This window comes from Pantherophis guttatus, chromosome 2, assembly GCF_059756535.1.
Source record: "Pantherophis guttatus breed Tessera chromosome 2, ASM5975653v1, whole genome shotgun sequence".
Taxonomy (NCBI): domain Eukaryota; kingdom Metazoa; phylum Chordata; class Lepidosauria; order Squamata; family Colubridae; genus Pantherophis; species Pantherophis guttatus.
The window spans coordinates 215,669,667-215,694,826 of record NC_142064.1 but is presented as its reverse complement, the minus strand read 5'-3'; the positions used below and the strand labels follow the sequence as shown (position 1 = coordinate 215,694,826).

Here is a 25,160-nt window from a genome sequence, read left to right as displayed (position 1 = left end):
CAAAACAAGCAATTAATGTCCAGAATTAACGTGGATAGAGTATAGACATGAGGAACTGGTATAAAGAAGCCTGTGAAGGCAATTTGGTCATAAAAGGAATGAAGTTGGGTTACAAAGCAGATGAAGGAAGCAGTGATTGGTTGGAATTAAAGAACTTTTCAAAAATGCTGCTCTATAATGCCTTAGTAAGACCACACCTAGAATACTGCATCCAGGTTTGGTCACCACACTATAAAAAAGATGTTGAAGACTCTAGAAAGACAGTAGAGAAAAGCAACCAAGATAATTAGGGGACTGGAGGCTGAAACATACCATGAATGGTTGCAGGAACTGGGCAAGACTAATCTAGTGAAGAGAAGGACCAGGGGAGACATGACAGCAGTGTTCCAATATTTGAGGAGCTGCCAGAGAGGAGGGAGTCAAGCTATTTTCCAAAGCACCAGACAAGGAATAATGGATGGAAACTGAACAAGGAGAGATTCAACCTGGAAATAAGAGGTTGAAGAGAAATAAGAGAAATTTTCTGACAGTGAGAACAATCAACCAATGGAACAGCTTGCCTCCAGAAGTTGTGGGAGCTTCATCACTGGAAGCTTTCAAGAAAAGACGAGACTGCCATCTGTCAGAAATGGTGTGTGTGGGGGGGTTGGACTGGATGACCTACAAGGCCCCTTCCAATTCTGTTGATCTGTTAAAAAAAGGAGAAAAGTTTAAATAACAGGAGGCGTTATACGAAGGCAACCCTGATATTAACGCAGCAGCGTTTTTCTGAATATAATTCATCGATTGCACAGAGGCTGCTGAATCCGTGTTTACATTTACACCCACTAAAGATGCACCCCGATGTATTGTTAATAGAGCGCGCGACCTCTATTTTCTTAAAGCCGAAAGAGCGATACCGCCTGAGGCGGAGTGGGGGCGCTGTGGTTTTAGGCAGCGTCCGTCATCTACCTATCGGTCGTTCCTCTCCCATCACCAACAACCTTTCCTCCGGAGCTACTGGCGAGGCGAGGCTTCCGCCCGGACTGTCCACGTGCTGCTTGGAAGAAGGCGCCGAGCACGAATTCCCGGGAGGCGCCTCCTTGCTGCCCCTCCGCCCGCATGTCTTTGCCGACCTCGGCCGTGAAGTTCCGCAGGATCTTGGCTCACTTCCCTCAAGAGCTCAGCTTAGCCTTCGCTTATGGCTCTGGCGTCTTCCAACAAGCGGGGTCTTCTACCGCTGCAACGGAGGTGAGCCGGGGCGGGGGGTCTAAAGCAGGGCTCTCCAACCTTGGGAACTTTAAGCCTGGCGGACTTCAACTCCCAGAATTCCCCAGCCAGCAAAGCTGGGAGTTGAAGTCCGCCAGGCTTAAAGTTCCCAAGGTTGGAAACCCCTAGTCTAAAGCCCTTATGCCCATCCATCACCACTGAGCTATTTTGCCCATCATGATAGACCTATTCGTTTCAAACTCTTTATATACCCTTGGAAAGAGGAGGAGACCTGTTTCTTAAACATGAATTAGATAACGCTTGAATGAGTGCTAGAGTACTTCCTGAAAGATGGCCAATCCTGTGTTACGCAGGAGGTTGACTTAAATTGGGAAAGATTAAATTTGAGTTCTATCCCCAGCGAGCATGTTACAGGTTTTCTAACATTGAGCTTCCCGGCACATCATTTTTATTTTTTACTGATTTAGCCTACTCCTAGATCTTGCCTAGTTACAAAGCTTCCAGTGATTGCTGTCTGGAACACCTGTCCACTGCATTAATCAGAAGTTTCCTCAGTTTTTTTTATATATATATACAATAGTCTTAGCCCATTGTAGCTGAAGATGGCAACTATTCATGATTTTCTAGATTTATGGAAGAAGTTACATATATAATGCATTGAATTGGGTTTCTTGTTCTAATCTTCCTCAAAGGGGAAAGGGAGTAAGGCTTAGGGTTCCTGCAAACTATTTTACTTGCTCTGTTAATCTGACAACCTAATGACAAACGTCTTTCCAGCCTCACACCGGAAAATAGCGATGTCCAAGTAACATTCTCCTTCATGTCTCACACACTTCTTTGGATAAGTTAAAAATGAGATGGGTGCTAAAGATCCCAATGCTAGCAGATGAATTGTGGATTTTGTCAACTAGAGAAGTCAGTGTTCTTCTTTTCCTTTGCAGAACAATATGCTGGATTTTGTATTTGCAGTTGATGATTCTACAACATGGCATGCAATGAACCTGTCAAAAAACCGGAGTCATTATTCCTGCCTAAAATATTTTGGAACCAGGTCAATATGCAACATCCAAAACTATGGAGCAGGGATTTACTACAATACATTGGTGCCTTGTAATGGTAGGGTAAGTCATGTATACACCTTAAGAAAAATGCAAAATTATTTCTAATTCGTCTGATTTTTATCTTCTTCTCCAGTTTGTAATGCTATTAGAAGGCAATATATTCACTGAAAATTAAATTCATTGTACTTTAAAATTGATCATTTTTAGAGTTATTCTTTTTATTAATATTTTATTAATGAAATGTTTATTCTAATTAATCTTTTAATGAATGCATTCTTTTTTAACTTACTGAGGGTTTCAAAACCCAGTCATAGGAACATAGCAACATTCTAAGGAAGTTTTACAGAATGGGAAGAGAAAAAAAAACTGAGTTTCTGGGGGAATAAGAAGAAATTGCCAGCTTAGTCAAAAATTCCTGAGAAAAATGGTTCCTGCTATGTGTTGCTTTTCAGGAAAATGACCTGCAAAGTTAGATAAAAACCTGATTTTCTTAAAAAGGTCAGAATAATAAGACTTCTGGCATTTTTAGCTTTTCAGTGTTTGACTTAAACTTATCTCAAAATTACATTTGTCTGACTTAGCTTTCTTTTCTTCCAGGTTATAAAATATGGTGTCATAAGTACTGATGCTTTAATTGAAGATTTGCTGCGATGGAAGACACTCTATGTAGCTGGACGTCTACAAAAGCCGGTACTACTTCTGCTTATTTGTTTAAAATTACAAATGAATAAAATATGGTAGATAGCACTGACTGTAATAATAGGGAAATTGACTGATAGTAATATGGTGAAAATAAGTGATGGCTGTGAGTCATAACAGTATTGTCTAGACCAGGGCTGTCATGCGCTGGCCATGCCCACACCTGGTTTAGCGAAGGGGGAAAAAGTTCTGATATGTCACATGACGTCCACCGTGACGCCGCGAGTTTGACACCCCTGGTCTAGGCTACTCACATTTTAAAGTATCTGATGTTTAAGTTGCTATTACATTTTATCTAAAGGCCTTACATCAGGGCTGTCAAACTCCCGGCCTGCGAGCCAGATGCGTCATACGCTGGCCATGGCCATGCTTGGTTTAGCAAAAGAAAAAAGTCCCAATATGTCACGTGACTACGAGAGTTTGACATCCCTGCCTGCCCCTGATTTGTTTTTATTTAAAATGAAGGATTAACTTGTCCTCTGTTGTTTTGAAGAGATGGCTACACAATCCCATTTTGCATTTTTTTAAAAATTTGATTTATATGCCGCCCTTCTCTGGAGACTCAGGGCGGCTTACAATGCATTAAGCAATAGCCTTCATACTTTTGTATATTTATACAAAGTCAGCTTATTGCCCCCACAATCTGGGTCCTCATTTCACCTTCCTTAGAAAGGACGGAAGGCTGAGTCAACCTTGAGCCTGGTGAGATTTGAACTTGCGGTAATTGCAGGCAGCAGATGTAAATGGATGTTAATTAGTCTGCTGAGCCACCAGAGCTCTCTCGCCCCCCCAGCCCCCAGTCCCCAAAACTGCTTGTGAAAACCCTGCATTCATTAAGCATTCCTTAAAGGAGTCTGAAAATGTTGCAGGTTTGTTTCCAGACCAAATGGGGAGGGTGTATTGGCATGGTTTCAAAACAAGAGTGTTCAGTTCATGCCCATGGTTTTATTCTAAGTTCTTTGATAATTGAGCAAGTTACCCAGTGTGCTGGGGTGGGGGCTAAGCAACAGATGCATTTTGGAACTGGAGACAACACAGGTTTTTTTTCAGAAGCACTGACTAGCTCCATTGCAATAGAAGGCAGGCTATTGTTATTTGCTTCATGCTAAGTCAAGGTAAACGGCATGAGACAATTGCAATATCTCTAACAACTGTATACCAACAATGCAATCCCTGACTCCAGAAGAAGCGTGTGATAGGGTGTTATGAATTGTTGATAGAAGTGTTATCTCTTCATAACTTGCAATGGTTGTGTTAGAATATGTGGCTATAGCTCACTGTACTGAAATATATTCTATTTAAACATTTTATATATCTTATATAATGTTGATGATAGTAGATACAACAGAATTCAACTTAGGTGCCCATCAGAATAAAGGGGGTGGGGGGTGGGGAGACAAATTTGTTACTTATTCTGATTGGCCACAAGATGGAAGCAGTGTTAAGATTTAAGAAAAAGACAAAATAACCAATTTGGTTTACGATACATTTAGTAATAATTTAATAGTAACATTGATATGGAGAGAGGCATCCATTTGGAGTTGAATCTTACTGTATTTTTCAGACTATAAAACGCACCTGACTATAAGATGCACCTAAATTTAGAAGAGAAAAACAACAACAACAAAAGTTTTTAGCCTCCCTTTTTTCATGCCTTTTCTAGTCTTTTTTCGGCCTGTTTTGGGGGCTTTTTTGGCCCATTTTCAAGGCTTTTTGCGGCCCATTTTTGGGGCTTTTGGGGGCTGTTTTTGAGGCTTTTTTCAGCCATTTCCGAGGTTATTTTCTGCCCGATTTTTCTGAAAAACGGGCTGAAAAAAGCCCTGAAAATGGGCCAAAGAAGGCCTGAAAAACGCCAAAAAAAGGCCCCAAAACAGGGCATGTGGAAATAAAAAAATGGCTGGTGAGTGGGCGGAGCTTCGGCAATATTCGGTCTATAAGAGGCATAGACATTTTTGCCCCCTTTTGGGAGACAAAAAAGTGTGCCTTATAGTTCGAAAAATATAGTAATTTGGACACCTCTGAATTTCTATCTGATTTGTGTTTATAGTGTAATTTTACCTGATGTCTAGCATTTTCTCACTATTACACAAAATTTTTCAAGGGCACTAAACTGGAAAAGAAAGGTTTTAAAAGCTTTGGAATATGTACCTTAATATTTGTTAAGATAGAATAAACCAGAAATTACATATTGGCCTTAGAAGAGGCTCTACAGTGTAGAGTGTTTACTCCTAATTGGTCATTGTGACATTCTTAAAAAACCTGAATGTTCATCTTTTCATGTGGGAACTAGATTAAACTGCAATCAGATGTAAGCAGCTTTTTCTGTTAAGTTCTTACAAGATTTTGCTTCAAATGCATTCAGTTCTTGCTAATTACTCCCTTGAAAACTTTTTTTGTCAAATGTTAGCTTTTAACATGCAAGGTGATTAGTGATTGGTGGTTCCATATAGCCATATCACAGTGTATGAAATATTTTGATTCATGAGAAAGTTGCACTGTATTAGCAAAATATGTTTTCATTTGTGTTCATTTAGCTTTTCTGTTAATATTTGCCAACTGTTTGAGTAGGCACTTGTTCACTCAGGTAGAGATTGTACAAAGGTAGCATTTGCAATGAAACCAACAATACTTTATAACAAGTTTTATATAGAATTACTTTATTTTAACTATTTGAAACAGATGTACTAGAAGTAATGGTTGCCACATGGATATTTAGGATTTTCCTTTTTTCCTTTTGGAAAAAATAATGCAAATACTATGTGGGTTTTTTTTGAGGTTTTGTCAATTTTTTCATCACTTGAATGTTAAGGCCTTCCTATTGGTAGGGGCTTTTTAAAACATTATTTTCTGATTAACAACAGATACAGATTTATATGCTATGTAAAGACAAGTCCTTTGTGACCCTGATTCTTAGCAACCACATAGCTAAGACCTTCTCCAGGAAGTCCCCAACCTACGTTTTGATCTTCGGCAAACTCTCTTTAGATTCCTCCATAGCAGCTTTTTAAATTTCATTCCATGGTTCATTGGTTCCCTATGTTCAGGATTTCAAAGCAATTCTTGATGTAATCATTGACAATAGTGGGTATATGCTGGAGATCATCTTGTGGAACTGGTTGGCTTTCATTTTCTGCATTAGCTTAACTTGGAACTTGCATATGAGGAGGTTGTAATTTGTTCCACAGTAGGCTCCTGACCTTGTCTTTGCTGTTATAGTTTATTTGGAGCAAAAGCTATAAACCCATATCTAAGAGGACTAATTCTTCAGTTTGTACCAGGACTAAAACTTCAGTTTGTACCAAAAGTTTATGATCTAACACCAGACTGGACCTCAAGTTAATTTATCCCTCCTACTACACAAAGTGCATATTGAAGCACATCAAGCATGGATCTGTGGAATTCAGATTATGTTTCCTTTTAAAGGATTTTTAAGTGCATATAGCAAGCTTGAAAGTCTTAATTGCAGGTGGAATAAATGCAGCACCGGTTACTGTATATACATCAAATGAATAATTGCTATTATGTTTCTTTGGCCATTCTCCCTCATCTCTATAGTTGTCTAGAAAGCCTTTACCCACTGAATAACATGGACACTGATCTGCTGTTATCTGACTTTCTAATCTGATTTGGCTTTTGAAGATAAACAAAACTTTTGTCCTTTTAGTAATTTATGGTGAGATTTTCTTTTTAGTATCAGTAGTAAAACTTCTTCAGCTCACTGCTATAGACTATACAATAACAATGTCACCCACATAAATTAATTCAGAATTGGGTCAATATACCAATCTTGGAGGAAGTAAACTGGGTTTAGAAAGAGTTTGGACCAGTGAGTTTATATAGAATTTAAAATAACTGTCCAATCATTGTCAAATAGCCTTTAAAAATTGCATGTTAATTGGTTGTAGATAAATACCCTATAATTACATTATAGGGTATTTAATGAACCTTTAACTAAAGTACCTTTAGTTACTTTCATGGAATTGATAAATGTAAAAGAAGAGCCATCAATGGATACTTCCAGTTTCTCCCACAATCTGTCTCTGTCAACAAAGTCAGCAAAGAATGCCCCAGCAAGAGTTTTTTCAGACAGCTATAGGATTAAACTATAGTTTGATATGCCATAATGGTCTCCTGTTTCTCAGCCAGTACATTCTCCACATTCTTTCAGTCCTGCGGTTTCCTGCACAAGTGGTTTGAGTAGCTTTTACTGTTTCAGCCACACAGGTATAGGTAGCCTTCAACTTACAACCATTGTTTAGTGACTGTTTGAATTTACACTCTTTCAAGCATTGAAAGGGTGATTTATTACCATCTTTCACACGAATAGAATAGAATAGAATAGAATAGAATAGAATAGAATAGAATAGAATAGAATAGAATAGAATTCTTTATTGGCCAAGTGTGATTGGACACACAAGGAATTTGTCTTTGGTGCATACGCTCTCAGTTTACATAAAAAGACAAGATACACTTGTCAAGAATCACAAGGTACAACACCCAGTGACAGTCACATGGTACAATAAGCAATCAAATCATACTAGGAAACAATATCAATATAAATCGCAAGGATATAAGCATTATGATAATTGCAGAATCCCCCACGGTCGCATGAAACTTCGGGTTTTGGGCAAATGGCATATATTTATGCCAGGGTCAGGTGATCACCATTTGTAACCTTCCCATTTGTGAACTGATTAGTTAAAACACAATGCCTTTGCATTCTTCTCTTCAAATACCACTTTAGGCTTCCATTTCCCTCTTTGTTCTTGCAACAGTTTTAATATAAATGACTGTTCCTTGATGAACGTATCTTTTCTTTTATGTACACCGAGAGCGTATGCACCAAGACAAATTCCTTATGTGTCCAATCACACTTGGCCAATAAAGAATTGTGTTCTGTTCTGTCCTGTTCTGTTCTGTCCTGTTCCAATGAGGACATTTTCATTAAGGCACAAGTTCCTATTGAAAACACATCAAAGTTTGGCTTAAGATGAATATATTGGTTTAAAACAGGGGTCTCCAAACTTGGCAACTTTAAGCTTTGTGAACTTCAACTCCTAGAATTTTGCAGCCAGCAGTTATTCATTGTTTCTTGTTTAGTTTTAAATGCTAATACAGAGCTCTGTAATTCATAGAGGTTCCAGATTTTTCTCTGGTACTCTTAGTGATTGTCAGAAATTGAACGTGGGACTTTGTGTACGGTTTTTCTTTTTTTAATATGAATTCCTGGAGGTTTCCTTAGGTAATCTGTTGTGCTTTTTGCACTCTCCTTTGTAACCATAGAAATTAATAAACCAATAGCATCTTAGATTAGAAATTGCAAATATTGTATTTGCATACATGTTCTGCTCCACCCTATCTTTCTTTCTTTCTAGCAGTATTTTGTTTTAAAAATACAGAAAGGGAATTTAATGGTACATGATTCTGGAGCTTCAAGGAACATTAAAGACCAAATGGGTAATATACACAATGGGTGAAAAAAATACTTATAGGCTTTGTAAGAAGTACTAACCACCATACCTTTTAAACCTGTCTTTTAGGGCTATATTTTGGAGTAATTTTGAGAATAAATTGGATTTGACTATGTTTCAGAACAAAGGGTTTAATGACTCAGCTCCATTGCCTCTCTTTAACCTTTATTTTGGAGGTTGAAAAGTCATTCATATTGGATGTTTTTCCTCCCAAACTCATTCCAAAGGTGTGGTTGTTTAGTTAGGAGAACACTGGCCACAGTTTAAGTTATAAACAAATAAAAATATGAAACAAATCATTCAAGCTTTTTCAAATACGGGCATATTCAGAAATTAAGCTAAACAGTATGAGACATTTGGTGCGTCTACATTTATTCTCTTTAAATGCAATTGTAGTCCAAGGCAAGTTCAAGGTCAGAGTGCTACCTTTCTTTATTCCTCCCACCCCCCATCCCCCACCTTAATGCAGTCCAGTGAATTTGCTTTCCTAGCAAGTAACACAGTTGTTCTCCATAACAGTTAATTTACGGTTTGGTCACTTGATTATTCAACGGGCTGTGTAATTTAGTCGTTGGAGACAGTTGGCAAAGCAGCTGGGTTCCACTGTAGTCCAAGATTGTTCTCTCAGCCTCTCGCAGTTCCACACGATGGTACTGATTTCCACCCCCTCTTGGGGAGGGGAATGCTTGTTTGCAAAATTAGGCTTTCAAAAACAGGCTGGAGAGCAAATTGAAAACATGTGTTCTAGGAGCCTCTCCCAGGACCAGTTTACCTTTAACAACTCAGATGGTTCAAATTTTATGTAACTAACAAAAACCACACTTCAGATGCAGGGAGAGATAATGGAAAAATAATGATATTGGATGCCCCACAGGTTCATTTTGAGTCTCCAGGGTTGCATTTAGACAGAGAAAGAGAGAGAGGGGTGTGTGTGTGTGTGTATCTTCAGTTGTGAGGTTCTGGATACAATCATGCGTCTGTCATGGAATTAGTGATGTATGTGTGCTTTCTGCATGTTTGCAAAACTGAACTCTTATCATAAAATACTGTTTTATTCAGTCAAGTTCCAGCTGTCTCCTTCACTCATCTTGTGGATTTTTTTTTTTTCATTTGAGCAAATGGTGACCACGTTAGAGGCAATGCTTGTTCTTGCAACATATTGAGTCAGATCTAGTAAGAGAAGTCTTCTTCAATGAACACGCATAGCAAGATTATACACATTTTTTTTCTGTTTGAAGCTGCCTCCGAAGATGTGTGTTAAAACAGAAATGGCAAAGTCCTTTGATTGGAAAAAAGCTTCGAAAAACATAAATTGGAGTGTGGGGTCTTATGCTGCTGTAGATTTTTCTATATAATTTCATAAAGTCTTGACATTTTCTTGGTTTCAAAGGCCATTATCATTGTGGCTGTGTTTCATAGACCTTTTGTTCACCTTTTAATTAAGCTAGGGAAAGCATTTTGCTTTCAGGATGAGGGCCTGATTTTTGTTTGCTTCAATTTCTGAAGATATCCCTTAAACAATCTTTAGAGGATTGTTCTAATGAAATGGCTTGTTGATTATTTCCCCTCTTATTTGATGACCAAATTTTCCAACTAATTACAGGTGAAAATTTTGGCTCAGAATGAGAATGTTAAGCTGCAAGAGGCTCTGACCAGTAATTTGAAGAGTGCTGTCATGGCAGCCTTTCTCATGTTGCCTGAAAGTTTCTCTGAAGAAGATCTTTATATGAAGATTGCTGGATTGTCATATTGTGGTGAGTATAGCTTTTAAATAGTTTAATAATTGAATTTTAAAAATGAGATAGTAACTCTTAATGAAAGATGTGCACCAACTTTACTGAGCATAATAGATGGCTCAGCATATTTGACAAACTATTAGGAAGAAGTGGTCTGGATCTTGCATATGTACATCTTAAATTATTTTCAGTTTTATTCACTCAGCTGGATACCCCTTTGACATTTTTGCTTGCATTTGCTCTAAGTTTTTCCCTTTCTATGTATTAACATATTGCTATATCTTTCTTTCATCCTCCTTTTTTCCAGCATTCTTTAATATGCATATTTTCCTTCTTTCATAGACGTCTTTGCATCATCATCCTTTTCCATATTTCCCATTAATGTAACTCCTCACACTTCAGCAATATTCTGTAACGTAATTCTTTTTATTCTGTTCCAAGCAGTTTCCACATCTTTTTTGCTGTCCAGTTTCCATTCATTCCACTCTGAAAATGGAAGACTCATCTTTTTCCTTGTTGCAAGCATTGTACTTTTATGAGAATCAAAGAATGGAAACTAAATTGAGAGAGATCCACAGACTTGAAATGAGGGTTTTCCTGATGTGAGAGCTTTTAAGTAGTAGAATGGCCTGCCTCTTAAATTTGTAGTTTCTCAGGAAAAATTAAACAGTTTTTGTCCAAGAAGCTATGAGGATTTTTGCACTGGTCAAGGTTTGGATAAAGGATAGATGACTTTTAAGATCCTTTCCAATGTCAAGGTGATAATTTAAGAACTGACCAGCTGATGCAGTGAAGGGAATGAGTCTGCAGGGTCTTTGGATGTTATCACTTTAAGAATCTGTGTAATAAGAGGAGGCCCTGCTAAAGTGTTCGTTGGTTTGTCGCGTTTCTTCCCTGTTGTAATTGCTCTTTGTTTAGATACTGCTTGTAGCACTTGTATGTATAATATTCCTATATTCCTATTGTAGATAAAAACCACTATTTGATACAAACCACTGTTGGCTCTACTTGCTCCTGGGTTGATAAACGTGATAGACCTGTGCACACTTTGATACTATGATTCTTACATTTGCCTATTCTTTCTTGTCTATTTTTCCTCTAAGATCCACTACCAAATAAGATGGTATCCCACATTCAAAATGCCCTTTTAGCCTTTACTGCTTCTGTCAGTTTATATTTTTATAAATTATCAGGTTGTTTGTACTTTTAGATTCTTTGTTTTAACATATGTACTGTATTTTTCCGACTATTAGACACACTTTCCCCCCCCCAAAAAATGGGTGGAAATGTCTGTGCGTCTTATAGAGTGAATGTTGTGGTGGGGAGAGGGGAGTTGGTTTGGTGCCGATCAGCTGTTTTAGGCGGTGGGGATTGCTGTCGCGGCCCATTCGCCAGCGAACGGGGGGCAGTGGCAAATGGGTGGTGGTGAATGGATGGCGGCAGCGGCGAACAGCCCACGGCAGCGATCCCTGCCACCTAGAACAGCTGATCAGTGGGATTCCAGGAGGCAAATTCAATCACCAATCAGCTGCTTGGCAGCAAAGGCACAACTGTTTTATTCTTAGACTTCCAAATATTCTCACTTATGCATTTATGTAACTTAACAGACTAATTTTTCTCCATCACATTTATTCAGAACGTTGCACAATTTTCCTCAAACTCATCACTGATTCTTTCATTATCCTGAGCATGGCTGGCTCAGGAATTCTGGGAGTTGAAGTCCATAAGTCATAAAGGAGCCATAGTTCCCCACCCCTGCTTTAGTGTAATAATTACTAAGATAAGACTAAGTCTCAGTTTGCAGCTAGTATTAGAAATCTTATTAATTGTAAGGCAAACATTTCTATAAACAGGTTGCCTATATAAATATTGATAATCTGATTTTGCTTTAGGCGATTTCAGAATGCTCATTGGAGAAGATAAATCAAAGGTTATGAACATAGTGAAACCAAACATGATACATTTTCAGAAGCTCTATAGCCACATTTTGCAAGATAGCCCTCAAGTGATATACAAGCATCAGCTGGGCAAGTTAGAGGTAAGCAGGTCAATGTTGCAAGCTTTTTAAAAAAATGTAAACTATTTTGAATAGCGTGATATGTTAAATAACAAGCTATCCAGAGCCTGGCATATCGAGGTGGCTTGATTATTTAAGAAACCTGGAAAAGTAAGTCATTTTCTTACTTTAGAAATGTAATTCTGTCAATCTAAATCTGGTTGTATTCAAGAGAGTCAGTTTGGTGTCATGGTTAAAGGCACTAAGCTGGAAAAGGGAGACCAGGAATTCTAGCAGGAGATTTGGGGGCAATCGTTCTGCCTCAGCCTTAGGGAAAAAACTGGCAAAACACTTCCAAAAACTGTGTGCAGTTGTCCAGATAGTTGATAGAAGTCAAGCTGACTCTGGACATACACATGTATTAAAAAATGCCATTTTGTTACATTCTGCTTTATATTGGGTGCATGAATCCTGGTTTAATTTATAGTAGTTTTCAGGAAAAATGATTAATCCATACAAGCAGTGAGGATAATGTAATTTGGTAAAGATTTATAACAAATTATCCAAAGACTAAACAAACCAAGTTTCAATTTTTCAAAATTTAACTTTCCAGATAAATCATGTTTTATGAATTCATTGGCTTTGCTCAGATTATTGGACTAATCTCATTTGGAAACAGAGTGGTGTTATTGCCGTAAATGACAACTGCATGATGATATTTAGCAACAATTTCAGCTTGATGATCTGTTGTAGATTATAAATGATAGAAAATGGGATATAATTATTAGCTCAAAATTGAAAAAAAAAAAACCTCTGCCGGAATTAAACTAGTCTTTGAAGATCTGTTTATAAACTGACCAAGGCTGTCTGCTTAAGATTTAAGATTTTCCTTTGTTTACAGTCTCTTCATTTATCCTGTCATATCATATATCTTTTTCTCTGCCTACTCAGAGGCTTTAGGTTTTAGATAACCATGTAGGTGGATGACCTCTGAAAAGATTGGGGTGATGCACCCATCCTGGCCCTTTTCTCAACAGCTTTCAGTACCATCAACCATGGTATGCTTCTGGATCATATGAGGTGATTAGAAATGGGGGGCACTGTTTTGAAATGGTTCTCCTTCTTCCATGGCTCTTACCAGGAAATGTTGGTGGGGAAGAAAGATCCAGCCCTGGGGTGCTCCAGTCTGTCTCCTCTCCAAATTAAGATCTACATGAAGCCATTGGATGGAGTCATTTAGTGGCATTAGGTCCAGTATGATATTGTTACATGTCTGCATTCCATGGCACGCAAGTGATGCTGCTCATTGCCTGGAGGCTAGAAGAGTCTGGAAGGGAAGAAACCAGATAAAGTGAAGCACATTCCATGTCCCTTTCCTTAAAAGTTGTCACCTGGTACTACTCATCCCACCTAACCCTTTTGAATAGTCTTCCATCTGAAATTCAAGTCTCCCTATTCTTTTAGCCTTTTGGAAGGCCACGAAGACCTGTCTGTTCCTCCAAGCATATCACTAGAATGGGGTTGAGCCAGTAATATAGGTGATTCTAGCAGTGAGACTTTCATATGTACGAAAATGGAAAGACTGACACATTCCCACAATGATGGGAATGGCGAAGTTAATGGATTTGGCAGAGATGATGGCAAAACTGACTGCTTTGATTAAAGAAAAGACTTTGCCTAGGCTTGTATCTATTTTGGAAACCACTTTTGGACTTTTTGCTTGAAAGTGAAAGAGATGAAATTTTAACTCTGGGATTTGATGGAACTGTTTATGATTATAGAAGTACCATGTATTATCGCTAATGTTAGAGCAATTTTATTATTTTATGCTAGTATCTATACTGAAGAAAGTCAGAAGTTACCCTTTTCCATATTTTTCTTCTCTTTTCTTTTTTGCAAATCCAGTTTTGTTTCTTCCCTTACCCATTTTTTCCTTTTTTGTTTTCTTATATTTTATCTTTTGTTAAAATTTTAAAAGTCTTATTAAAAAAATAATATGGGTGATTCTGATGCCTTGGTGGGAAGAGTAGGAAGTGTTTTTATGTTTTTACCAGTTGCAGCCTAGATTCATTGACTGAGAAAGGTAACCATATAAGTTCTTTAAATAAGTAAATTTCTGAATGCAAACAACCCAAGTCCAGTCTTGTATTTAAAACATTTGCAGGTGGCAGTGAAAATCAAAATGCAAATACAATTTTGAGTCAAATCAGTCTGCTCTACTCATATTCATTGATACTTTCCCTTCTGCATTAACCAGTTTCTGTGCCCTTTTATGGGGTAAATGGACCATGAAGGAAAGTCAGTGTTCCAGTGTACATAACCTGCATGAGCTGGCAACTTGGTTTCAGATGGGGCTGCTAATTTTCTATGTTGTTGTTGTTGTTGTTAAAGGAAAACCAGCTGTGTTTGCTCCTTTTTTATCTTTAGATAGATAAAAGTCCAGAAGGTCAGTTTGCACAACTGATGGCTTTACCGAGCACCCTGCAGCAAAAAATAACTTCTCTCAAGGATTCTCCAGGGAAGAACAGAGATGTGGAAGAAATTTTATTACAAGTCGCCCATGACCCTGACTGTAGATTTGTGGTACACCAAGGTAGGTTTTAATGATAATTCATTTGCAGAAGTGAATGTTTTAGAATCAGTCTTACAGTTTCAGAATCCATAGTATTTAAGTATATGTGGCTGGAAATGGGCAGTGGTATCAAAGCTGATGATGTAATTGATACTTTTTGTGTCAGCCCATTTTAGAATCTATAAAGACTAATTCAAAATGCTATGTTCTTATGCCAAAGCTTTAGTCATGCCTAACAAGCTTCTCTCCGTATATTTATCCTACAATTTCTACTTCCGGATTCCCTCTTTCAGGTTATTTGGCTCACAAACCACTTACCATAGAACATGCAGAACTATCACTGGGTGTGTCCCATTCATTGGTTGAACCATTCATTGGGTCTTAGCCAATAGCCATCTGAATAAACTATAGCTCCTCAGGCAGAACTTGTGGACTGAACCTGGGAGCTGGTTGTATCCAATGAAGTACTTAGAAATTCCAGCTTTGCACCTGGGAGTTATGAAGATACTGAATGATCTCACTTGGTCTATTAAATTGCACAAAATGATTACCATGTTAATGTTGTTCTGATAAGTCTAAATCAGGGCTGTCAAACTTGTGGCCCGCGGGCCAGCTGTGTCATGTGCTGGCCATGCCCACACCGGGTTTAGCAAAGGAGGAAAGTCCCGACATGTGACACTACCATGATGACATGAGTTTGACACCCCTGGTCTAAATACACCACTGCATAAAAGTTCACACATCCTTATTTTTGGCACCATGTTGATTTCTTTAGAAACCTGGGTTTGGTAACTCTTTTACTGTTAAAAAAAATTCCCTATTTCAGATGATTTGGCTCAAAAGCAAATTGCCATATAATATGAAGAACTATCATTGGATGTGTCCCATTCACTGTTCATTGTGTCTTAGTCAATAAACTATAGCTTCTCAGGGCTGAATTTGAGGCTGACCTTGGGATTTAGTTATGTCCAGTGACGGACTTAGAAATTCCAGCTCTCAGCCTAAATTTCCCACTATCTTAAATGCTACAACCATGATGTTTCCAAAGTAGGATATTATACAACACAGCCATAGTTGTCAGGAAAGTTACTCTAGAAAGGTCACCAGCATACCATCTAGTCTGGTTATATTAAATGGGTTTCAATTAATATAAAGCAGAGAGATGGACAGTTTGCTTGGAAAAGTTTAATCAACTGTCTGCCTCTTTTCTCTCTTGACTAATTAGATTAATTAAACTATAATTAGTTTCAGCTGAAGGGGATTTCTGGGTGGGTCCTGCAGGTAATTGCTGCCAGTAATGGCCCCCAGTTTCCCTGACTGAGACATAATACCTTAAGGAATATTTACTTGATCCTGATGACTATCACAGCATTCATCCAGTCACACATGCCTCCTTTGGGAGCAAAGCGTTCAGTTTAAAGTGTTTGAAGATTCTCAATCACTCAGGACATGTTTTTCCCAAAGGTGCTTTTTCTAAAATGCAACTGGACTTTCTTGGTTTTTTTGAACCAAATGAAAACATTTTGTTTCAGTTCAGAACTGAAGTGAAACGGTTTCAAAGAAAAAAAATCCAAGAAAGTCCAGTTGCCTTTTGGAAAAAGCTCCTTTGCGTCAGTTTCAGGGTTCTTAAATGAACTTTCATGGAACCTTTTCTGAACGGGACTTAGTACCAAAATTATGTCTACCCTGCTTTTTCTGCCTTTCTGGGTAACTGGCATAAAGGCCACTGTCATTAGATTGCCTCTATATTGGAATTGGGAAGTGTTGTAGTTTGGAATTCTAAAATAGAACAGGAAATACATTCAGGGATTAAGCACAATGTACTCAGAATAGAGAAGCTAGTCAAACCAAGCTGCAGTGGTCCAGATTGTGATTTGAACCTTCAAGGAAGGTAAAGACCACTAACAGCCCTTCACTGTCTCAATGGATGGCATTTTATGTTATTTCAAGCCTAGCTGGTGTGTATGACTCTTGCTTAGAATGCAGAGCTCCTTGGGAATAATAGTAGCTCCTGAGTAGACCACTGTTCCCACAAGGTTCTTCCCCGCAACCTTGTCCTTTCATGTTTTTCTGCCTTTTATTATGCTATCTACTGCAGGTGCTGTTGTGGGCTTGGGTGGTTAGATGAGCGAATCTTGTTTGGAGTCAAAGGAAACAGGCCCAGGCCTGCAGGTTGTTAGTTCTTCTCTAATCCTGTACCTGCAGGAGCTTGGCTGTTTGGATTTAGTGGTTTTCACTGCCACTTTTGGCTCTACTTCTTTTTCTGACAATGAGCTACCTGAGGGGGCCATCACAAGACCCTCCCAGGTGAGAACAATTTTAGCTGGTAAAGGGCAATGAATTCGTATTAAGGAAAGTGAGGCATACTGATGTTTTTATGAGGCAACTTGACCAGAGCTATCAGACATGGGCTATAACAATCCCAAAGACCACTAGATGATCAAAGAGAGTTTTCTCTATTTCTTTGCTGCTATATAGTGTTTTTAACTACATATTACTGTAGGATCTCTTAGGGAGGAACATGTTTTGTAATACTTCAACTTAATAACAAGATACGGTTAATAACTTCATCAGAAACAGCAAATAGCCATGATTGGCTGCAGGGAAAACTTGAATTTTATTTGTGAAGATCACTTCATTACACAGAACAGAAAATTTGAATGTTCATGCATTATATTATATAATATATATTAAAAACATTGGAGTAAATGTTACTCCCCAACAAAATAAAAATATATAGTGTTTGGTGGGATAATCACCTGGTTATTCTGCCAAGTGTACTTTAATGTGTTTCTGGAATAATATTTAATGTTTAAACCCCCTTTTTAAAAATAACCTCAAGGATAACATCTGACTCTGTTTATTTTCTCCTTCTTTCCATGCTTCCTCCTCCTCCTTCCCCCTCCCCAGGTATTTCAAGAATTGTGGGATTGTCCAGCCTAATTCAGAGTGCTAAAACTACCCTAACAGCTGGTAAGATCTTGTGTGCAGTGTTTTTTGAGATAAATCTTGTATTCAAACATACGAAAGTGTTTTTGGAAAATGAAAATGAAAAATGAATTTAAAAAATTAACAATAGAGACAATTGATTTAAATTGTTTAAGGTGCTAATACTGTGGCTAAATTGCTTTCTGCACCTTCCAAACCTAACTACCGTGTTTCCTCGAAAATAAGACTGGGTCTTATTTTCTTTTAGCCTTGAAAATAAGCACTTGGGCTTGGTTTTGGGGAGGTCTTTTTTTTTTTTTTTTTGAGCTGCAGGAGGCAGTGAGTGCCCCTTAATTATGCCCTGCGGATCAGCTGAGCCAGCGAGGGCCAGGAGCTGCCTCTTGTTCTTTCTCTGCGGGCGCCTGGAGATGTTTTCGGCGCACTTTTGCCAGCCCCAGCCATGCCTGCGGCACCAGGCAACCTTAAAACCAAGGGCCCCTCTCTCCCGCAGCTACCTTTGTGGCTCTGGACCAGGCAGCAACCACGGTTGCGCTCTGCCAGACCTGGAGTTTGGGTGTTGCTCAGGCTACTGCTACAATGAGACAGAAGGTCCTGCGGCATGTCGGAATCGGCTCTCCCCCACCTGCCTCTACTCGGCTTCTGGGCCTGCTGGGCCTGTTGCTGCTGGCCTCGTGGGGCCTCATCATCACTCTCCTGGCTGCCCTGCTCTCAGCAACCTGGCTGGGCTGCTCCTGCCTAGAATGGGGCAACTTGGCAAAGATCTCCAGAGCACCTCCCCCGCTGCCTGGCTGCCAGGGCCCCCTTCGCCAGTGGTCATGCTGCCCTGAGAGACCTCCGTGGCGGCCCTACAGTGGGGTGGGGCAGATCACCCCTTCCTTCTTTGCACCGCAAAACCCATTTACTGAGAGATGCTGCACACTGCTTCTGGGCAGGGGAGGCTCAGTCCCCTTATCCAGTTGCCCTCTGCCATTTCTCATCAAATGTCTGAGAGAGAGAAAGAGAAATGGCAGACAGGATACCCTTTCAAACAGCATTGCCTGCAGTTCTCATTACTCCCCTCCGCTGTTTCTCTTTCTCTCTCACTCACACACAGACATTTGATGAGAAATGGCAGAGGGCAACCGGGTAAGGGGACTGAGGCTCCCATGCCTTCAACTCGGTGCCTGTTTAGGATGATGTTTTCAGTGTCATATTTTTGTTGGGATAAGATATTTTTATTTCCTCACTGTGTATGTGTATGTCCATGTAGGACAATTTCCATGTGTTCTACTATCACCCTTAATTATATCAACAAAGAAAGGAAGCATATAAACCTGAAGGTGCTGTGCTTTTTTATTGCTTTGTCTTCCTGGTTTATGAATATTATGAAACCTTTTTTGTCAAGTTTCTAATAGTCTGCAGTGCTTTCTGAGACAAACTGATCTCAGTTGAGATAATTCTTCCCATGTCTGCCACTTCAGCCAGTTGCTAGAACCTGCATAATGGAGCTTTAGCCCTGTGGTCAAAACTTGTTAATTGGTAGTAATCCCTGTATAACCTGACTCTGGATAGTTAACTCATTCTGATTTACTGATAAGTTGAATGGCCTCTCTGCATCAGTGCAATGACTGTAGCAGTGCAGCAGATGTTTTAAGATATAAGCCCAATTAAGTTTGACTGTTGTGTGGGTGTTTTTCATATATTTTGCTGTGAACAGAGATACCGGTTTAACCACTTAACCATCCTTCTCTTGTTACAGCTGTAATTCTTCTAATGAGGCTTTGAACTAGCACAGACCTGCATGACTATTATTTTTCATGCTACATTATCCACCCATCTCTTACACCCCTTTTCCTCTTTCCCACACAGACTTTATTCAGATTTTAATGGCAGCAGGCTTGAGGCAGTATCTTCAGGCCAGACATTACGTTAGTAATTTGCCTTTCACCTCTCTAGTCTCACCCGCTACCATCATCTCAGCAGGATTCTGAATGTGGTTGGTAATTAGATCCTGCTAGGCTGTAAATGTTAAATGTTGCTGGGCTGCCATGTAGCAGTTACCTCTTTCAGTCAAATACCTGGATCTATAACACCTGAGTGGAAGTACAGGTAAAATGGTCCTTGCTAAGTTCTACAGTGCATCCAGGGTTTATTATGTAACTGGCAGGTTCTGCTTCCAAACATTGGTAAAGAATATAAAGGGCTTCAACCATCTAACAGGATTTATTTTCATCTTACACAGCCCATGTGGTATAAAACTAGCATGACCCCCCCCTTTTTTTTGGCTTACTTTTGGAGGCCCTATTTAGCTCTTAAAGAAAAAGAAAGCCCATATGTTTTCTAAAATCTGTGGCAAGACTTTGGGTCTGGTTTCTATTAGAAATGGCACCATCCATTGATTTATTTTTCTTCTTGGTCTTATGGCATATAAGGCTCTGAAATGCTTGCAATTTAGATGCTTCATAAAAAGAGAGAATACATTTGGCAACCTTATGTGAAGTAATATAAGCTTTCTTATATTTGCAGTAATGATGTTGTATCAGGTATAGCTTTTTGTGAAAAACATACATTCCTATGTATCTTGAGTATGAGTGTGAGACCAAGGAGTTAGAAGGAGGAGGAATGGACAGATTTGCATTTGTAAATACACACACACACACACACACACACACACACACACACACGTGAGTGTTGTACATACACACACACACACACACACACTATATGTATATGTGTATAGACAGATGGAGGGAGGGAGGGGGAGAGAGAGAATGAGAATGGGAATGAGAATGAATAATTTCCTCTCTGATACTGGTGCTATATTCGGGATAACAACAGAAACAATCTTGTCCAGATTTTTTATTGTATTAAATTTGTTTGCTGCTGGATCACATTTCTTTTCATTTGCTTAGTGTCACTCTTGTACATCTGGTCTGTGACCTCTCCCAGCCTATTCATGCATAAGGCAAAGGATGTCTCTAGATGAGGCAATACCAGATGGCCTTCAGTCCTACCTGAAATGGAAACTTTCCATAAGATATATATTTTGCGCTGACCAAATGCATATCAATAGCTGCATCAACATCAGGAAAAAAACTCCATGCAATCCTGCTGCACTTCATTAACTGAGAAGACGGATTATTTGAAATTTCTAAAAGGTGCCTCTGATGGGCTCTATTTCCTTGAGGGGATTCCTGAAGAGTTTATAACATTTGCTTAGAAATATACTGGTTGAACAGGCAGGGTTAGATCCTAAAACAACATTGGTATCTAACAGCACGCAGGCCAGAGGCTTCCAGACACTGCAAAATCTCTCAACATCTAAATCTGTAATGTATGCCCCATCTGGATGAAGGAAAGCTTAGACACCTGGAGAGGTTGTGTAGTCTTGCATGGCTCATCTGTCCTTGGACAGATAATTTTTGAGAAAACATACACAGGAAGATACTCTACCACCTTTTTAAAGAATGCCATCAGAATCCAGGAACCTTAAGATGTATAAACTATATTAGGCTAGTGAGATTCTAGACTCTTTCTAGCACAATAACAGGGATTTTGTCTACAGCTTTGTACATGTATGGTTGTCACATTTCTAAATCCATTTTTAGCAGTACAACATGCACAGTGATAGCCATAGGGAGAAAAATTCACTAGCTTGGAGCTAAACACTACAACAGGGTCATAATGAAATATTATACTTGCTTAGAATGTAAGTCAGCTAGTTATGTCTTCTTCCATAGTGTTCTATTCCATTTTTGCCTTTTTTTTCCAACATTGCCCCCTTAAAACATGCAGTGACTTTCAATTTGTTCTATTTCTCAATAGCATCTAAAAGGGCACATGTTCCCTATTTGAGGGTTATGTAGACAATTATGTAGACCGAGTGGCTTTTGGTGTGTGGAGCTTCTAGTTTTAGGACTTGTACCATCCCAGATAGACCCGGTAGGCAATTTTGGGGTTCTGCTTGATGAAAAGTTGACAGTCACGGCTAGGAGAGCCTTTGTGCAACTTTGTGTTGTGCGCCAGTTGTGCCCTTTCCTGAATTGAGAGTCTCTGTGCTCAGTCACTCAAGCCCTGGTGATCTCACACTTGAACTACAATGCACTCTACTTGGAGCTACCATTGAAGAGTATCTGGAAGTTTCAGCTGGTATAGAACCCAGCTGCGTGGGCATTTCTTGGGGTCACTAGGGTGTCCCATGTTACACCGCTGTTCTATGAACTGCACTGGCTGCCAGTTTGCTTTTGAGTCTAATTCAAGATGTTGTTTATCACCTTTAAAGCTATTCATGGCATGAGTCCAGGCTGCCTGAGGAACCATTTTACCTCAATGCTGGCTAAAGGGGCATGCTGTGTACCTTGTCTTCCAAAAAATTTTGGCTGGCAGGGTCCAGAAGAGTCATGTCTGTCATAGCGCCCACACAAGAGTGCATCCACTCTTTCGACCTTCCAAAAGGGCTTGAGGACATGGTTGTGCCAACTGGCCTGGGCCCTAACGTGGTGTGGCATTTTAGAAGTGACTAATGGATTAGATAACACCCCACCTTCTCCCCTTGCAGACTTTGCTTCCTCCCTCTCCTCTTGGTAAATTTTATTTTATCTGGCGAGATGGACGACATCTTAGTTTAATAATGAAGTAAAAATACTGCAATTCCTAATATTGGAACTTCATCAGAAGTGCTAGCCATTACTGCTACTTTGATATGCATTCAATTAGAGATAGTACTGTGAGGAAGGTATCAAAATTAAGGCACCTGCAATAGTAACAATCAAGGTCAGCAGAGAAAGAAAGCGTTTCTAATGGAAAAGACAGAAATTTTGTTATTGTTGTTGCCTTAGTAAAGTGGTCCCCAGATGGTCAAAGACTGAAATGTATTGTAGATCCCAGATGTGCTTAGAACATTAGTTATTCAAGTTAAAATGGAGGGCCTGGACAAAAGTGAATAGAAATGCAAATAAGTGATGTTATATTTAAGGATCAAATCTTATTCATGTCCATAGAGACATCCCTCCTGGGATATGAACAGGATTTGCTTTCCATAGTGCTTTGGGCCTATGCTTGACATCCATTTTAATAAATACTACTTTGCTTTATTTTGAGTGAACAAAATATTCTGTATTACATGAATATAGCAAGCATTAATGGCACATAATAAATGAGGCAACTGCTGTTTGTAAGGTTATATGGAAGTGAAAAATAGAAATCGGACTGCTATATTAGACTTAGATGTACCTTCAAAGGATGGGGGACTGGTTTCATTTACATGGTGTGAGAATAGCAATACGTTTAGGAAGTGACGAAATGCAAAACTAAGAAGGAACTATTTTGTCAATTCTGTGTACATGTGCTATATAATTACATAGTAACACACAAAGGCTGACTAAAATCTTGAAGATTTGCCTTCTCCTTCTCTGGAGTCTGGATTCACGAGAGACAGTAGAGTAAGATTGAGAAACTAACCTTTTCAGAAATGTATTGGGGACTTCTTTAATAGATAAATGGACCAGTGAGTCTTGTCAAATAGGCTAAAGAGTTAACCATGAAACAGTAGTGTGATTTACCAGGTAATAAAAAAAAACACCTGGTCCTGGGTAATTGACTAAAATTATTCTTTGGCTTTCGAAGGTATAAATTAACAGAGAACAAGAATCAAGAGTGATCATGGAAAAGGAAAGCAGTTTATTTAGTGTCACATAAAATTCCTTAATATGTTTTAATACTAGTAATACAAACAATGAAAAGTTGTTATCAAATTAATTATAATCATTTATAATAATTTGTAACAGTAGTTAAATCAGGAAAGCAACTTCGTGAATAATAATGTATCTTAAATTAAGAATCTCTTAATTTATATTTGAATAGTAAAAGAAAAGAGTCCTAGCAGTTTTGAATGGAAAAAAGTGTTTCATATCTTTGTGTAACTGCTTTAATCAATTATCACAATAAATTCTCTAATGAATTTATGCTGCAGGGTCCTATGTTAGCAACTCAGCAGCTGATAGGTTACATGGCTAAGTTTATGAATATAGGGTGTTGAATTCTATCTCATTTAAATTTTATATCGATTACTTACATAATATTTCTTAATTTAAAGGGATGAAAAAGTCATTGATCTACAGCATGAAGAAGATGTACAAAATGTCAAAGGGATGGTTCAGAAAATCATGACATCTATGAAGTTAAAGTTTTGAAAAATCTGATCTTCTCATGAATAAATGGTATTCTAGTTTATTTTTTGCATCACTTTGGAAGACAAAGCATCTTGTTCAGTTTGGAGAAACTTTGTTGTATTATTTATTTTCAGACAACTTTTCAGAGAAGATAACAGATTAAGGTGAAATCTGTTTTTTACCTGCTTTCTTTACCTGTTTTCTTTGAAGACTATTTGGAATGATTTCCCCCTATGCTTGTTAGCATTTTTCTAACTTTTCCACAGTCGGCTAACTTTACACGTGTTATATATGTAATATCTTCGAAACGTCCCTGTTTCCTAAGCTTTATATTTTTGAGGTATTTTTTAAATCACATTTGGGTTAAGAGTTCTGTTACCCTTCTGTTTTTGCATCATTCACTTTACCAAGAACTTATAATGGTCTTGTCCTATATCTTAAGAAACACTGAATAGCAATGGGTTAAATTCTTTTGCTTGTGGCACACCTACTGTGTAGAGCTACATATCAAGTAACTTTGAGAAAGGTCAGACATGCGCTTTCCAGGCACAGTTGACATCACAGCCAAATATTGGTGAGCAGGTCATATTTCAAAACAAGGTCTGGTTATTGTTGAGTTCCTGGGATTAATAATAGGTGTATATATTTATAATGAAAGTGTTCTGCTACACTGCCAATTCACAAAATGCTTAATGTCAGACTGTACAATCTTCAGGTAGCTCAATAATACCTAACATAAAATCAAACAATATTTTCCATCATGATTTAGATTGCTTTTCTTCCTTAACACCCAAAGCAATGAACTTCAACTACTGGATCATAAAGAAAAGCTGCTGAATTGGTTTTTTAAAATATAAAGCATTGGACTAGGTGTAAGGAATAAGTTTTTATCCTGCCTTTAACATTTTCTCTCTTAACTTGAAGAAGAAGGCAAGGGCAAAGCACTTCCAAAAACACGTTGTCAGGAAAATTGCAGAGACTAGTGCATGTTATTATTAGGAGTTGAGACAAACTCAACGGTACAAAAGGGGGGGAAGAACAAGGTGAAGATATGTAACTATCATTTTATTAAAAGAGGGATTTGGGTTATGAAATTGATCCTCAATACATCTTCTAAAGTGAGCATATTGTAATGATTTGGGGTGAAAGAGATGTGGGGGAGTATTTATTAACTTCTCCCTGCTCCATTCTCTCCTTCCTTGGGAAAGCTCTTTGCATAGTACTATTTTGTTTGTACACTGACCAGAGTCCCTCTGTGAGGGAGATCCACAGTTTCTAAATGTGATAAATAAATAAAATTGTTAAATCACGGAATGTG

The 25,160-nt window shown here is 38.6% G+C and overlaps 1 protein-coding gene and 1 long non-coding RNA gene across 2 annotated transcripts in view; one reads left to right on the top strand and one right to left on the bottom strand.

The window, feature by feature from the left end:
- Nucleotides 1–912: 912 nt before the first annotated feature.
- TAMM41 (TAM41 mitochondrial translocator assembly and maintenance homolog) lies at nt 913–25,156 on the top strand. Its single transcript, XM_034438227.3, has 8 exons — nt 913–1,230; nt 2,151–2,330; nt 2,868–2,960; nt 10,044–10,194; nt 12,069–12,214; nt 14,600–14,765; nt 17,655–17,717; nt 23,767–25,156. The coding sequence occupies exons 1-8, from the start codon at nt 1,102–1,104 to the stop codon at nt 23,838–23,840; spliced, it is 1,002 nt and encodes a 333-aa protein (XP_034294118.2). The 5' UTR covers nt 913–1,101; the 3' UTR covers nt 23,841–25,156.
- The window catches only part of LOC148115517 (uncharacterized), a 29,653-nt gene continuing 16,198 nt past the window's right edge, over nt 11,706–25,160 (bottom strand). Inside the window, exon 2 of the long non-coding RNA XR_015732650.1 lies at nt 11,706–13,499. This is a non-coding gene — a long non-coding RNA (uncharacterized LOC148115517). The remainder of the gene's footprint in view (nt 13,500–25,160) is intronic.

What these genes read in the sequence shown, in the direction of transcription:
- TAMM41 (XM_034438227.3), top strand. Translation starts at nt 1,102, where the DNA reads ATGTCTTTGCCGACCTCGGCCGTGAAGTTCCGCAGGATCTTGGCTCAC. An exon ending in ATCAGCTGGGCAAGTTAGAG is followed by an intron (nt 12,215 to 14,599) that starts GTAAGCAGGTCA and finishes TTTTATCTTTAG; the next exon opens with ATAGATAAAAGTCCAGAAGG. An exon ending in TAGATTTGTGGTACACCAAG is followed by an intron (nt 14,766 to 17,654) that starts GTAGGTTTTAAT and finishes CCCCCTCCCCAG; the next exon opens with GTATTTCAAGAATTGTGGGA.